The sequence below is a fragment of the Montipora foliosa genome, unplaced genomic scaffold, assembly GCF_036669935.1.
Source record: "Montipora foliosa isolate CH-2021 unplaced genomic scaffold, ASM3666993v2 scaffold_470, whole genome shotgun sequence".
In the NCBI taxonomy this organism is placed as follows: Eukaryota; Metazoa; Cnidaria; class Anthozoa; order Scleractinia; family Acroporidae; genus Montipora; species Montipora foliosa.
Window position 1 is genome coordinate 211,613 of NW_027179779.1, and position 15,888 is coordinate 227,500.

The 15,888-nt window shown below is 40.0% G+C and overlaps 3 protein-coding genes across 4 annotated transcripts in view; 2 read left to right on the plus strand and 1 right to left on the minus strand.

The window, feature by feature from the left end:
* Positions 1-10,030, plus strand: part of LOC137989717 (broad substrate specificity ATP-binding cassette transporter ABCG2-like) — a 34,571-nt gene extending 24,541 nt beyond the window's left edge. Inside the window, exon 11 of the mRNA XM_068835384.1 lies at positions 9,909-10,030. Coding sequence (XP_068691485.1) covers positions 9,909-9,971 — 63 coding nt within the window. The 3' untranslated portion in view covers positions 9,972-10,030. The remainder of the gene's footprint in view (positions 1-9,908) is intronic.
* LOC137989715 (von Willebrand factor-like) lies at positions 779-4,274 on the minus strand. Its single transcript, XM_068835383.1, has 2 exons — positions 3,449-4,274; positions 779-1,171 (listed from the first exon to the last, which is right to left on the minus strand). The coding sequence occupies exons 1-2, from the start codon at positions 3,743-3,745 to the stop codon at positions 779-781; spliced, it is 690 nt and encodes a 229-aa protein (XP_068691484.1). The 5' UTR covers positions 3,746-4,274.
* A 1,024-nt stretch (positions 10,031-11,054) lies between the features above and the next one.
* Positions 11,055-15,888, plus strand: part of LOC137989718 (homeobox protein Nkx-3.1-like) — a 6,342-nt gene continuing 1,508 nt past the window's right edge. The window contains exons 1-2 of one of the 2 annotated variants that reach the window (XM_068835386.1): positions 11,055-11,073; positions 13,377-13,438. In XM_068835386.1, the coding sequence (XP_068691487.1) occupies positions 13,390-13,438 (49 nt within the window). In that variant the 5' untranslated portion in view covers positions 11,055-11,073; positions 13,377-13,389. Of the gene's footprint in view, positions 11,074-13,183; positions 13,439-15,888 lie in introns of those variants that run through there. The other variant, XM_068835385.1, reaches the window with a different exon arrangement.

The window sequence follows — 15,888 nt, forward strand, 5'->3', positions numbered from 1 at the left end:
TATCTTCATTATTGTATTATTGTCTGGGGATCTACGTACAAAACCAATCTTCGCCGTCTTGTCTCTTTGCAAAAGCGAGTTATCAGAATTATTTCTAAATCAACTTTCGATTCTCATTCAGACCCTATTTTCAAAGAATTAGAACTACTAAAACTTTCCGATATTAGACAGCTAGAATTGGGTAAACTTATGTTTGCTCTTAACCATTCTCTTTTGCCTTCAAAGTTCAACAATTATTTTTCTTTAAACAAACAAGTCCATAGCTATGCCACTAGACACGCGAACGATTCTCACCTTCCTTCTTGTAGAACAAACTTTCGTAAATTTTCTGTCAGTTTCCAAGGACCTACTTATTATAACTCTATAGAAAATGATATTAAAGAATCTAATTCTCTCCACTTATTCAAAACGAAATTGAAAAAAAAATTATATATGAATTATTAGTTATAAATCTTGTAGTAAATAGTTATATTTCTTCTCATGTCTGACATTATTTTCATTCTTGTTGTTACTTGTATCATACTTTATATTCTGTCAACTCAGTCTATGTAATTAGTTAATTTATACTTACCTTCATTGTATTTTACTTTCGATCCAGGCCTTACCGTTAATGTTAACTTTATTTTTACTCTGAGGGAGCCCAATGTCTATAAGCCTCATGGTTTCTTTTTGGGCTTCCTCGCCACTTTCATTTGCTTTTGTGTAACTGTTTTGTTTTATCGTTATTTGTATTTCGTGGTAAATCAAATAAAGCTACTACTACTAAAGCTTCGTGACCTCAGTCATCAAAATAATAGTCTCGGTAAAAAATATGCACAGGAATCCCATCTACTATTTGCTTGAAAGCGCTCATATTGGATATGCGATAAAAATGTGCATCCGTCGAAGTCGGTATCGCGACAAGTTCCTTAACACTGGGTATCCTGTCGCCGAGGGCCACAAGAAAGATTTCTGGCCCGAGTGCTTTGATCCGACTGGCTGCCCAAGTTAAGCTCTGTAGGTTTTCTGTAGCAGGCCCATTAGCTACCAGTACCACTCTCTTTTGGCTTCCTTCGCGAACTCCAGAGTCGCGGTTCAGTAGCAATCCGTTTTGTGTCGTTTCGAGAGCATTCAGTATGCTTTTGTTTCCTCCTTGATGGTGCATTTTACTGATGAGTAGTTCAGTTGTGAGCTGGTGAATAACCATAGAAAGTCTAGAATTGAACAGTGAAGAGACTTAAGAGGAACACTTTGCATTAACTTTGTTTAATAAGGTCTTGTGTCATCAAGTTTAGGTGTGCAAATAAACGAAAGAGCTTGAGGAGAGTATGCGCCTTTTTTTCCCAGTCCCCAGTTTTTATTCTTTTGGCCGCACTTCTGCTAATATATAGACTTAGCCAAGCCTGAATGCGGAGCTTCCGGGTTATTTATTTCATTTGAGTTCGGTTGAAAACATGGATCCTCAAAGACCTATGAAACTAATTAACTTTTCTGGACTTAATTATTTATAGCAGTGTGGCATAGAATATCTCATTTTATAAACGCCAAAAAGACGGCCACGAAGTAGTTGGTGCATTTAAAAATCGTGGCTCCAACGCAAATGTTTATCTTCATCACTAACCTCAATTCCTCGATGTTGTTTTCCAGCGGCCGTTCTAAAATTGCTTGAAAGCATTTCCCTGAGATTTTTTCCATCCTTTAGCAGAGAATTTTCCGTGAAGAATCATTTCGAAGAGTCCATAAAAAGCAATTGTGTTTGCACATACAGTACAAACCACATAAACCCCTTCACTGTGGTCACATTGGCATACATGGAGGGGTGGACGTAAGTACGGACGGTCGGGAATGACGTCATAGCTAAAACTAACATTTCTCGCATCAATGGGTTACCTTAATCGTGGTGCTCCGCGCGCGCTCCGGCGCGTGGAGTTTAGCTTTGATTTCCCGCACATCCCACAGTAGAAAACTTAAGCAAAGACGACGCAAACGGCGGACGGCAACGGCAACGGCAACGGAGAACATCATCTCAAAATATAAATTCGCGTTATTGTAATCATGACTTGGTGACTATTTCAACCTTTTGAATATGACAAGGTTGTGGTAGTTCCTCAAAAATTACATTGGTCGGAATGGCTTTTAATTTAGGAGAGAAAAATTATAATCTATCCTCGAGTGCTGAGGTGCTTCCTAAAACCACAGGTAACCCAGGCTCACTGTGTGTAGGTAAATATAGAGAATATATAAGGCTAAGTTTAGGTCTGAAAATTTGCTAGAAAATGGAAATAAAAATCGATAAAACTTACCATGTGGTGAGCTGTTGTTGTCTTTAATACGTACACGAAGTTTCGGGGAAGATGGTCCCCGTTCACCTTCCTTCATAATATAGTGACAAGGTAGGAGACGGAAGCCAGCTTATGGACTCCGATCGACCCAAAACAAGCACGATTTTTTTCGCGAAAATCGAATCCAGTCGCTAAATAAACACGCCAGGCTCGTGGAACATGAATTTCTCTAAACCATGAATCCACTGAAGCATCTCCAGGTAGCAACGCGAAGCCACCAGACTCCGTAAAACTTGTAAGTTAACCTGCTAAAATGGCGGCCAGAAAGCGTTGTTCTCGCGAAGTGTCCAATTCAAAATGGCACTGAACTCTAGACGCCTGGTGACGAGTTTAATAAGTTCTGGAGGGAGGGGAGTCCCACATTGCTAAAACACAAAACTCACTCAGCAATCTGGGACTCCCCTCCCTCCAGGGGGACTTATTATACTCGTCACCAGGCGTTTTGAATTGGACACTTCGCGAGTACAACGCTTTCTGGCCGCCATTTTAGCAGGTTAACTTACAAGTTTTACGGAGTCTGGTAGCTTCGCGTTGCTACCTGGAGATGCTTCCGTGGATTCATGGTTTAGAGAAATTCATGTTCCACGAGCCTGGCGTGTTTATTTAGCGACTGGATTCGATTTTCGCGAAAAAAATCGTGCTTGTTTTGGGTCGATCGGAGTCCATAAGCTGGCTTCCGTCTCCTACCTTGTCACTATATTATGAAGGAAGGTGAACGGGGACCATTTTCCCCGAAACTTCGTGTACGTATTAAAGACAACAACAGCTCACCACATGGTAAGTTTTATCGATTTTTATTTCCATTTTCTAGCAAATTTTCAGACCTAAACTTCGCCTCATATGTTCTCTATATTTACCTACAGACAGTGAGCCTGGGTTACCTGTGCTAAAACCTCAAATTTGGCTATTTTACGTTGTTGTTTTGCTGGCGACGGCAAAGAAATGGACAAAAGCGAAAAATGCACGTGCAGGGCGTGCAAACTGCCCAGTAATTATGCAAATTTGTGAAGTTCTAATTGCCGTCTCCGTTGTCGTTGCTTAAGTCCTCTAATCTGAAAGCCTGGTACGGGCTACAATTGGCGACCTTTTGCCATTATAACAGTTCCAGTGTTGATCCTTTTGCTTACCTTGGGTGACTTAAAATTGAAGCTTACAGAGGCATTGGCACCAAATGTTATTGCAGCGAATCGTGAGTCAGGCTCAAACCTTGTCACCAGGCTCTTCGCAACACTTACACTGACATTGAAGTCGGCCCTGGATACCGACTCGGATGAATCGAGAACAAACACGACGTCATAATATGGAGTGAATCTCTTGTCTCTTGAGTTGTCATGGCGATCAAGAAGATATGTCATCATTTTATGTCTCGTTTCTTCAAGTGGAGGAATCGCTCGCAAACCTAAAACACAATATGTTGTGCGCATTAACTTTCAAAACTCCTGTACTGAGATCCTTCTGCGTTCCACCGTTTTGGTGGAGCGAAAGGAAACGCTTCTGAGAACTAAGTTTAATCCCAGTCTTCTTTGAAGTAAAGTCAAATTCTTAAGAACATTTATGCGGGGAGTATGTCAGCCATAGTTAATTGTCTACCGTAGTCCTGTAACTTGCTGACCTTTCGATGTTGTCTCGACTGCTGTAGGAGCTCTCGGAATTTTTGCGAGTATTCCCTAGTCATCACCAATGAATGCATCTCTTCACTTTTCTGCTTATGGCTTAGAGGTCAAGATAGAAAGTGGGACAATCATTCTCTACAAAAAAAAGTTAGTGTGGGCAGTTCAAATAGAATGACATTCATATCTTATCTGTTAGGCTTACTTTCGTAAATATCCTCCGCTGTTTCCCAAAACACTTGGCCGCAACATGTCTCTGCCACGAGCAAAGCGACCAACACTTCTATAAAGAAAGTCATTGGTTTTATGTATCTGTAATTTATGATCTCTCCACTTCTAATGAATTAAGTTTCACGTTTAGCACATAGATGGGCATCAGTGTTTGTGCTCTCTGGAAATTTTCAAATCATGAAATATTAGAAGTGTGACTTATCGTAAGGCATTCCATAGCTTTTCAAAATGTCAAGATAAGTAAAGGAATTTTCCCAGGCCCATGGCTACTTCGGTGGATTTGGGTGAACCTCGGATCCGCTGAACGTTTTTTTGTTTGTGATCCTGCTGTTTGGACATGATTAAACCAGCCTTTTTTTCTTGCCTTTATCTGAACTTGAATCCGATCGCTTAATTTAAGGGTTTGTCGGCAGTTTTGTGTTACATTTAACGTTATTGGCAAACGCTTCCAACATGAAAGGGAGAAGTGATCGTTGTACTTATCTGAACAACTTAAGCAGTAAGGCTTAAGCGAGTTCATGTGCGCCTGCTCTTCAAAGCTAGTCTAAGTGCAAAGTTTTTGTGATGGTAATTAGTTCTACTTTACATATGAATGAAAACTAATTCCTTTGCACTTAGACTCGCTTTGAAGAGGAGGCAGACATCAACTTGGAAATGGCCTATTGTCTTTTAGAGACACCTGAAGCCCAACGGGATACTTTTGGTTGACAGAAAGGAGAAGTTGTCTTTTTATCAAATGCATTTCAAATACATATTGCCTTGCGAATTCACTTTGCGTGCAAAATGCTTAGTATAATCTCCTTGCTTGGTTTACTAGAAGAATTTTGTTCGCATATTCTTACCTAATGAAACGAAAACAACGGCAACAATAGCTTGAAGCGATGACCCGGAAATTCCTAGAGAAAATAATAGCCCAGTTGAAGTAAAATGCTAAACAAGATACGAAGCAAATGTTTTCAAGGATTTGCTCACCGTTGGAAATCAGCATTTAAGAGTTTCATCTCTTATAAAAAGTGAAAAATTGAAAACATCATTAGACAATTGACTATTATGTACAGTTTCCCATGCATTTTTTCCATCTGAGGATAGGTCGTGTCGTTTTTATATTCTTTATCACAAAAGAAACAAAGAACAACTGTTATCCACACTGTTATTCTCACAAAGAGCCTTGAATCGAGCTTTATACCAATCCAAGGGAACCTCAAATATTTTTAATTGTAAATTTAATTCTCTCCACCTATAATAAAGACGCTTCGCAGTTTTCTCCGCGTGATGCCTGTTTGTGTACGTCAGGCGCAGCTGGAACGTGTCCCACGTCTGCAGGCAATGAGAGGCTTGGGTCTTAATCAGAAACATTAAAGTGCCTATAAACCCGAAATTTTTTTTTGCCTCGAGAAATCTTTGTATCGCTCTGAGCAAAATGGCGCAAAAATTTTTGTTTTTGGTTAAAACCGGAATTTTTTACGAATTTTTAAAGTGCGGTTTTCTCTGCCCGCGACCGGGTAAAGGGGAGACTGGGCCTAGTGACGTAGTTCCCGGACATTAGCATCGGGCAAATCAACAGAGGAGACGCGTAGTTTTGTAGTTTTCCCTGCGTGCCGGTGAAAACAATTTCTGTTCGGCTGACGTTTGTAACCAGCGTACGTGTTAATCAAGAAATGGCTTCGAACGACTTCATTCTGTCCTCCGGTTCAGATACGGAAGTTTCAGAAATGGAAGATTACGAGCTGGAAGTTGAAGGTTCGCCAAACTCGAGCTTTGCGACCAGCGATGAGGAAGACACGCACGAGGCATATGCTGACGATCCCCTAGCGGACGAAGAGTGGCTAGAGTTGTACGAACAAGAAAGAAAGGAGGAAGAGGCCCTAGAGAAGACACTCCAAAAGCGCCTAAATGGTACAGAAGAAGTCCGAGACTGGTAAGTTGTAGCGATCTCACTCCCATTTCTCAGGCATGGCTTCACATCTGATGGAAGTCAACTTGCGAAACTCACAGTCCGGGTTTTACGTCATGAATTACACTCGACCCATTCCCTTTCGGCAAGCTCACCAGCTCGGTAATGGGTTTTCGAATCTCGCGTCTCCGCCACTTTGAAAATTCCTAAAAAATTCCGGTTTTAACCAAAAACAAAAATTTTTGCGCCATTTTGCTGAGAGCGATACAAAGATTTCTGGAAGCAAAACAAAAAATTCGGGTTTATAGGCACTTTAAACTTACAACGTGATAAACATGATGCTGTTCATTCTACCCTATTTTATTTCTTTACTTATTTTCTTTCTTTCTTTATGAGTATTCAATGTGCATCGGGGGTGGGGGGGGGGGGGGATTTTGGGAGTAGGAAAATTCTGGCTAGTGGGATTTAAAAATGGACAGATTCGCGGGGTTAAAAAAGTTGTTACAGAAAGAATTGTACCGCTGTTTATTTAATATTTATTAGCCGCATTACATTCCGTTTTGAGATTGCAATTAAAAGGCGATATGTAAGATTTATGCTTAAACTTAAAGTCACGAAGTTGGGGTCACTAAAATTACATTTACCCAAAAGTGACTACGATGGGGTCTATAATTGGCCATAAAATAGACTGTAAAAGGGTAGGGGTTCTGAAAGGCCAGCTTTGACCCAAGTACACCCCCCCCCCCCCCCACCCTCCTGGTGTGCATATATACTTATTTTATTTCTTTACTTATGTAATACTCACAACTAGATTTACTCTGTAAACAGTCCCACTTGCTACCCGCCTAGATTAGCTTTAGCTATTTGCTGGTTAACGTTGTTATTAGTAACTTGATATTAACTTAATAAACATGACTTGTTTAGAATATTTTAATTTGAATTTTTAACGTGATGTGTCGTAGACCTCAACATAAACATGTAAAGGTTATTTCAGTAGACCTTTTCCGATATATTAAAATTCAGCTTGATAGTGAGGCGTGAGAACAAAGGCAAAGGAAAGTGGATAATATGTAAATATTTTTCACATTCATTCCAACGTGTTTCTATCACTGTCGCTGCCTCACTATCAAGCTGAATATTTAATATTTTGAAAATGGCCTATTTGAAAAATCCATATATTACGTTTAGTGAGAGACTGGTAACTCTATTGAGAACACAGCCATTACGCAGTGACATCTGACTGGTTGATAAAGCAAACGTTTTTCACTGCCAACTTTTTCATCTACCGTTTGTTTCAACTGGCGAATCAATAAACTTTGCTTACGTTGGCAGCGAATATCAGATCGACCATCACAACAACCCATCCCAGCCTTTGAATTTACGATTATCGTTAATTTTCAATGTGCGTTTTCAATTTGACCATAGTCGGCGAGGCTGTTTTTACAAAATGCCTAACGTTTCAAAATTCGTTGCTTGAAGATGATAATTGTGCACGTCAGCTAAAATGACTGAAAGCTAACCATTATAAAGTCGGTTCATTTAGACCTTACAAATTGAAAGCTAACAATTTTGGCGTTCGTATCCCAAAGCTGAACGTCGCTCCAGGATTTTATCGACTTTCAACATGGCGGCTCTTTTCCCGACGAGCCGCCATGTTGAGAGCCGAAAAGACCCTGGGGACGAGGTTGCCCAAAGCTCGAACAGGGTCGCGTGAGCCTTGCCGCCATCGCCACGTTGCCCGCATAGCCGCCATTTTTAATAGGAAGTCCCACTGAACAATGATGATATCTAATTTTTTTTTGTGATTTTGTGCTAATCAGTGTCCTTTAATTTTTTCTCCACAGTTGATCATTATGATTATTTTTGCTCTAATTGTCGGTGCAATTTATTATCAACTCAAGGGAGATGAACACGGTATTCAAAACAGGTGACTGTTTATTTATCATGTTATTTATCATGACACAAAGAAAATAGGGAAGCCATTCCTTTATAAGTACATTTTTTGTCATTATAATGTGACTGGAAGTCATCATTAGGTGTGGCTGGAAATTGCTCATCCAGCTATTTTTCGTCATATTTTGAAATTTCTAAAAAAAGGTCTTGAAAGTCGTGAAAGTCTTCAACTCGTTACGTGACAGGTACGTTCAATGTCACAGAGCGCTCCCGTTGTTTTTCGCCCGTTGAAGTTCGCCGGCTTTCCTAAACAGTATCCTTTATAAAAACTCTGTTTAAACTAGAAACGTTTGTTTCGGCGCTTAATGCTAATTTAGCAACAGAACGGGAACATCACTTGACGACGGCGCGCGCAGAAAAATGTCCATATTAGGTCAGATTAAAATAGAGTTCAGACTATTCCGCGCGTCCTTTCGTCGTCAATTGAGGTTGCCGTTCTGTCTCTAAATCAACCTATAAGGTGAATTGCAACCAACCTCTAGGAACTCGGATAACAATGGGAAAATCTCTTTAATTGTCTGGTGATGTTTTGTTGAGGTCGCCGCGTCGTAGGTCTACAGCAACGATAGGTGACGTCATCGTTATCTACGGTATCGGCTTAGAGCCGGTCTAAAACGCGGGAAAACTTGAGTGAGCAAGTGACAATTGGTTTCTCTCATTGCTGCGATTTGCTGATGTGGCAAGAAGTGTTTAAAGGCTTTGAAATGAGGCTGAATTGATATTCTTTACTTTACTCTTTTGTTCTCTTCTTTCTTTTTACCCTCAGGGTCCAGGTGTGTTCTTCTTCTTGGTGATGAACACGGTTTTTGGAAATTTGTCTGCAGTTGAAGTATTCGTCAAGAAAAGACCAACATTCAATGTCAGTAGTTGGATATTCTTCTATTTTCTATTATCTAATAAGCTCAATCATGTTCTCGTTTTGATTGGTTCTCACCTATGATATATTGGAGGACAGACGCATAGCTGACGTCATCATAAAAAAATTTTAGTTCTTTGTTTTAGAAAACAAATCGATTCCTCGTTTCTGCGCGTCTTTTAAGTAATATACTAGGGAACTTAAGAACCCCGACGACGGCTTAGTCGACGACGTCTATTGACCGGGAAAGGACTGGAACGACAACGTCGGTTTCGGCGGGAAAATAGAAACTTAAGAAGCGGTCAGCCGTTACGACGACGACGATACTGATTGCAAACTGTTCCTTCGAAATGGCATCTTTTAAAGCAATGCAAGAACTTCTTTTATTGAGCCATACGTCTAATTTTATTGACGATGAAGAATATTTAACGTTCTATGATCTATTCGACTCGAAAAATCCTTGCTTTCCATACGAGGATTATTCAATGTTCGCGCTGGATGAAATGACCGACTCCGAGTGTCTGGCAGAGTTTAGATTTAAGAAAAGAGACATTCCTTTAATTGCAGAAGTTCTTGGCGTTCCAGAGACCATACGGTGTGAACAAGGATCTACTTGTGACGGCATGGAGGGTCTTTGCATGCTCTTGAGACGGCTGTCATTCCCCTGCAGATATGGGGATATGATTCCCAGATTTGCGAAGCCTGTCCCCGTGATCAGAATGGTGACTAACACTGTGTTAGACTTTATATATGACACCCACGGTGCTAGAATAACTCGATGGAATCATGATATCTTAGGCCCTGACCAGATGGAAATGTACGCTGCAGCCATAAGCGCAAAAGGTGCCCCTCTACAAAATTGCTTCCAGCGGATAACACTAGCAAAACCAATTAATAAACCAATTAATAAGTTAATCAGTGGATAGCGTTATCCGCCCTTCAGGCAACTAGAACCAGAAGTTCAACTTCTATCTGCTTTCTTCATTCTTGGCGCAAGAAAGCTCTGTTACCATTTTTAACCTTTCCTTGTCTTTCGATTGTAGACACGAATCAGCGAGTGGATATTACAGAATCTCGGTGTATTTTTTGGCCAAAATCTTCTGTGACCTCACCCCCCTTCGTCTTGTACCTGCCTCTATATTTTCAGTCGTTGTTTACTTTATGACAGGTAATTGTAATCGTTGTGCATGATGTGATTTCCTTAGTGTTCGCTTACCCTCCTGGACCCGGTTGTTCAAAAATCCCAGATAAAAAATTAACTAAATTAAATTAAATTAAATTAAATTAAATTCTCAATTTTGTTGGAACGCTGATATTCGGCAAAAAGTTACATTAGAATAAGTCAATCTTGAAACAAAAATAAGCAAAAGAAACTTTTGCCAAAAAAGTTGAAAAAGTGAAACAAAAGTTTGCGCTAATCCTGGATTAGAGCGACTTCCATATGAGCTTGAAAAATAAACGTAAAAGCAGAACGTAAACAAAAATGCAGAACATTTAATTGACTTATCGAACGAAAACAATTTTTCATTGGCTTAGCGAATGCGGATGCAAGCAACGTCGTCTCTGCATGGAACTTTCTGGAAAGTTTCGCTTTGACGTCATTTGAAATGCAGTAATGTGATTGAGCAATCGAACTGTCTACAGCCCATTATAGGAGTTTCCTTGGCGGGAATGAGGCGAAGCTTTGTTTTAATCTTGCCAAACATTGGTCCGTGAAACAAATTGCGAACACTTTTTTCAAGGACATACGAAGGTCGCTGTAATCGGTTTTCGAAGAACCGGGCATTTCCATTCTTTTGTTTTCTTACCCTGTTCATAAAAATTCACTTTTCCATGTTTTTCTTTTTTAAGTTGCGAAAACCGGCCATGGTTTGATCCAAATCCGCGCATGGAAGGGGAATGGAATCAATGTCGATTTGACTTCATTATTTTTTGGCATCGCTGTTTTGAAAAAAACTATCCCAGTGCAAAGTAGATTATGACCTCAAACCGGTGTTGGATCCATTACATCATTCTTTGCTACTCTCCCATACAGCGGGTTTAATCCCATTTTTTTTAGACTCTATAATTAAGCTGCTCAGAAGGAGAACGTTTGGCCCAAAAAATAGGATTGGAACAAATGCAGAGAATTAATGTAGCGGAATATTTTGCAGTTGATTGGTTTTTGATGCTTCGACGAAATCCAAGGTCAGGACCTCTGCAATTCCGGTGAATTCCTCTTACTAACCGAGTTTGAGGTCCGTAATGTAAATGTACGGACCGAGTTCTTTCCCGTTGATTTATGGCCCAAGCGCGCAGCGGGGAAAAAAAAGTGGATCCGTAATTTTAAAGTACGGACCGAGAAAACAAGGTTAGTAAGATATTTATTAGTCTATGAGGTAATCAGGGGTCTGGGAAATGAAACTAGTTGAAGTCAAGCGGAAGGTTCAACTGCCACAAAGATTGCGTCAAAATCCGGAAAACTAGAAGCTAAAAGCAAGATTTCAAATTTCGCTGGCCGTACAGCGGGCCCTACTGCGGAATACGGCCCGCTAAATTGACTGATCGTAGGGCGCGCACTATCTGAGAGATATAATAAAATGCTTTATGACATGTGGGACTTTACTTAATGCTGATTGACTGAGACGGAGGGCATTTTTCCTTAATCACGAGGGCAATTTTAGTAATCAAGAAAGCAAGATTACTTGATCCTGATTGGTTAACAATTGCTTAACCAGAGCAAGCGAGCTTACAAGAGAATTCTATTCCAGATTAAGCTATTTTTTTTGTTTACATATAAAATACATTTTAAGCGCTATTTCTGTTGACAGCAACAATTTATTGAATTGAACTTTAACCGAATGGGATTGTGTTGATTATCATTTGTCGCCGCACTGAATGGGCTTCCCTCAAGAATTGTGTTCTTTATATATGTGATAAACATGTAATCGCAATGAGATTTTCTTTATTGTGTTTTAATTCGGCACACTGTTAAATCAAGATTATTTTCATCATGCCGAAAGTAAGTTATTCACAACAAATTGTTTTCGTTGGCAAGGCCCATCCTCACTATTGCCTCGTTACGATTCTCTTTTCCTATATCAGGAATAAACAAAGCATTTTATTTTCATCCACACAAGCTGAGAAATACGATTTTGATACGCATTCTACAATCAGCCTCACTAAAATTTAAAAAAAACATTCTCTTCACTTCTTCTCCCGGCTTTGCCTTTCGTCGTTAAAATTGCCTTGGTGCGCGGACAAACCCATCTATGCAGGCTTGCTTTTGCTATTCCTACTTTTTATTCTCGCAGTAAAATCAGTTTCGTAAAATAACGCTTTTATTTAGTCTTCTCTAACAGGTATTTGGTGGCGTCTTAATAAATCTAAACTCTGTTCTAAGTTGGCTGGCATTGATAAAATATATCAGCATATTCCGCTATGCCATGGAGGTAACTTCAGTATACTTCAATTATCAACAGAATATCACGCTTCTGATTGGTCAATGACGAATGCATAAGTAGGCTATAGAGTGCAACACGGACGTTGCTATAGAAATACGGTGATGGAGTATCTCCTGCTGTTTTAAAAGTTCTCAAATTGCACTCGACGTAATTTTGAGAACTTTCAAAACATCACTCGTGCCCATAAATCACGAAATACACTCGCGTTCATCATTACGGTTTTCTATACTTGTGGCCTCAGGCTTTTGTTGGAATAATCAGAGTTTCAATGTTGTGTGTGAATGTCGCGATCCCTGAATCAGCAATAATGAGTATTCAATTATTTTTAGTTGTCTAGTTTTTAAAAACGCTAAGAAGGGCAGTGGCGCTTTAAAGTTTCAGACTATTAGTGTTTCACGGCGTTCCCATCTTTGTTTATGTTGTACAATATGGGCGAAGTAGGCTATAACCTGATTGCATGGTACGTACGGATTTGAAAGAAACAGAGAGAAGGAAAGATTCATTGTTGTTTGTCCACGTTGTCGTCAAAACCTTAAGGCCGGGACACACTAGGCGACAAGTCGCAGCGACAGGTCTCTGCGACAAGTTGCTCCATGTGTACTACTTGCAAAACAACTCGCTGCGACACGACGCCTGTTCGGAGCACATTCGTGCGACTGATCGCGGCGACAAAAGTAGTGAAAGCAGCGTTGTCGCATCGTGTGTACACTTCCGGCAACAAGTCGCTGCGACAAAATTTAAATGAACAATGAGAGAGTTTCATGAAATTAACCAAGTCACACAAGGCGAATTGTTGCGGCGACTTGTCCCCGCGACGTGTCGCAGCGACTTATCGCCTACTGTGTCCCGGCCTTTAGAATTGGTCATTTTAAGTTGTTGTTTTGACGAGTACGGGAGAGAAATGTACAAAAATGCGTGCCGCACGTGCAGCACGATCTTTTTCTTTTTTCTTGTTTTAACCAATAGTATTACTGCTTTTTGGCGTTTTCGTTGCCATAGCCGTCGTCGTTTCTTAAACTCCCTCTTCTCATATTTGGGTGCGTAATTATTTCCTCTATTGTCTTCTAGATACTAGAGATCAATGAACTTCACAACATGCACTTCGATTGTCCAGCGAACTCTACCCTTTGGTATGTCTTCTTTATTCGTAATGTGGTGTCGATATGAGTTAGCGGGGTTTAGTGGTTAAGGCACCGGCCGTGAAATATAAAGGTCTAGGATTGCACCAGCTCCACATACATACTGGTAAATGTCGCTTAAATGTGTAGCAAGCAGCAATGTCTCTCTCGGACAAGAAGCACTTACACCGCATTCTAGTTTCAGAATGTAAATCCACCACACAATTTCAATGAAATGTCAGTCAGACGGGTATTGAGAATGAAGATAATTATCAGCTTAAGAGGTGTAATGTTGATATAACACCAAATTCTCATGACTAATCAACAAATAAATCTATTGTACTAGTTAGGAGAATGAACGTTTTGATCTTGGGAATGAAAGGGTTAAGGTTAATGCGCGAGTGGGAAGGTTGGAAAAATAGTTGCTTGGCAACGTGCAAAAGAACAACTGAAAAATCAGGCCCGGGTTGCTCGAAGCATGGTTAGCGCTAACCAGCGTTAAATACCATGGAAACCTATAGGTTTTGATACCTCTTAACCAACGGTTAGCACTAACCAGGCTTTGAGCAACCGGCCCCAGATCGTCAATTTAGGACCTGCAATTTTAGATAAACCACCTTATAACCCACTCATTATTTTTCGGGCGATTTCATTGGCTGATTTACGTCACGCAATAACCCTCATTTGTGTTGATATTTGCCCTGTGAAATGCTGTAGCGATCATTTCCGTTGAAAAGAAACAAAGCCGGTGGAAAAAAGCCAGCAGAAGAGTTTTCATTTTAGATGGAAGAAAAACCAACTCGTTTTCTGGAATCTAGTGATAGTGACATTAAAACGCTGGTCGCAAATGCTTTTCCGGAAAGTACAAGAAAGTCAACAAAACATGCTGTCAACGCCTTTGAAGGTGAAGAAAGTTATGAGCAGAATTAAGAGATTTAATCCTACGCGAACTTAAACTAAGTCATTTTATAGAGAAGATAATTTAATACACTATGTTTACTAACTATAACATAAACCAACCGTTCGAAGGAGAGAAAATTCTAGCCGCACTTGAAAACACTGTCATGCAGACTTTGCACATTCTGTCTTTCATGGTTGAAAGCAAAAAAGCGCTTTGTTTTCGAGTTTCGACTCGCAGTGACAATTAAAATGATTTGATTTTTTTTCTGAGACCGACACGCTTTCTTTCTAATCACATTTTGAACAGTGAATCAAAAAATATATGAAGCATCGCCATTACATTCAACACTGGCTTTTTAAGAGCGGTTTTTTGCGCGATATGAAAATTAATGGGAGGCTTATAAAATCAGTAGAACTGATAAAATAAGTAAACCCCTTTCTCGCTTGCTGGTGTGTTGGCGGATAATGTCCTTGTCTGAGAGATTTCATATTTGCCCTCGAGGCTTCGCTTCTCGGCCAAATGTTCATTTCAGCCGCGGCCATTATAGAGCCGACATACCAGCTCAATGGGCAGAGCATCCAATCGGTGTTACAGATCACGTAGGTTCGATTCCTTCCCGACCGAGGACTTTTTCACTTGTCCTTTCGCTCGTCACCAAGCAACTAGTTTTCGAAATACTGAAATCAATTACACTTATTTTAATTGCTTGGCAAATATAAAGCCATTACTAGCCGTTAGTATTTACTAATACCATAATAGTAGAAGTCATATACTTACTGTATACTAACGACTTTGTTTTAACATTGATTCACGAAACTCAATTTTCCCAAAATGTTTTACGAAACGGACTGCTTGAACCTACGAGGGTTTTAAAAACACGCACATTGAATTAGTTAGAAACTTATATAAATAAAATGAAACGTAGAAAACTCACCAAAGGTAAGCTGTTGATTTTACGTTTTAAATAAACTTGTCCAACGATATGCTCATTGCGGGGTTTCGTTTCACTGCTTTGAAGGGTGGTCTGCCGGGCTAGTTAATTTTCCGGCTCGTTTAGAGCAAATAGCTTTATTTTTGTCAACCTGCAAGCAAGCTCTTGATTTTACGCCTTGGTTTTTCTTAAGGTGAATTTCGCTATTAGCCGTCAGCAAAACCACAAAGATTTTGTCAACTGGTTAGTTATTATTCATCCAGTGGGTAGCGCACTTCTCCCTTTGATCAACTTAAGCGAAGCGAAGACATTAGGGAGCATTAGCAATGACGACGGAAACGGGAACGAGAACGTCATCTCGAATCATAAATTCTCATTATTGTAATCACTTCACGACTATTCCAAGGTTTTTAATGTGAGAAAGGTATGGAAGTCCCGCTGCAATGAAAACGTTATGAGCAGCGCTTTATTTAGGGGAGAAAATGAAAATTTATCTTCAAATGCTAACGTCCTTCAAAAACTTCAAAATTTGGTCATTTCGGCACGTTGTTGTTTTGCTGACGACGGCAACGAAATGGACAAAAATAAAAAGGGCACGCGCAGAGCGTGCAAAGCTATTGTCTTTGGCCA

Bases quoted from the DNA above. Each gene is read 5' to 3' on its own strand.
- LOC137989715 (XM_068835383.1), bottom strand. From the start codon at position 3,745: ATGCGCACAACATATTGTGTTTTAGGTTTGCGAGCGATTCCTCCACTT. The intron at 1,172-3,448 runs GTAAGCAAAAGG...GTTATTCACCAG, and splicing joins TCAATTTTAAGTCACCCAAG to CTCACAACTGAACTACTCAT.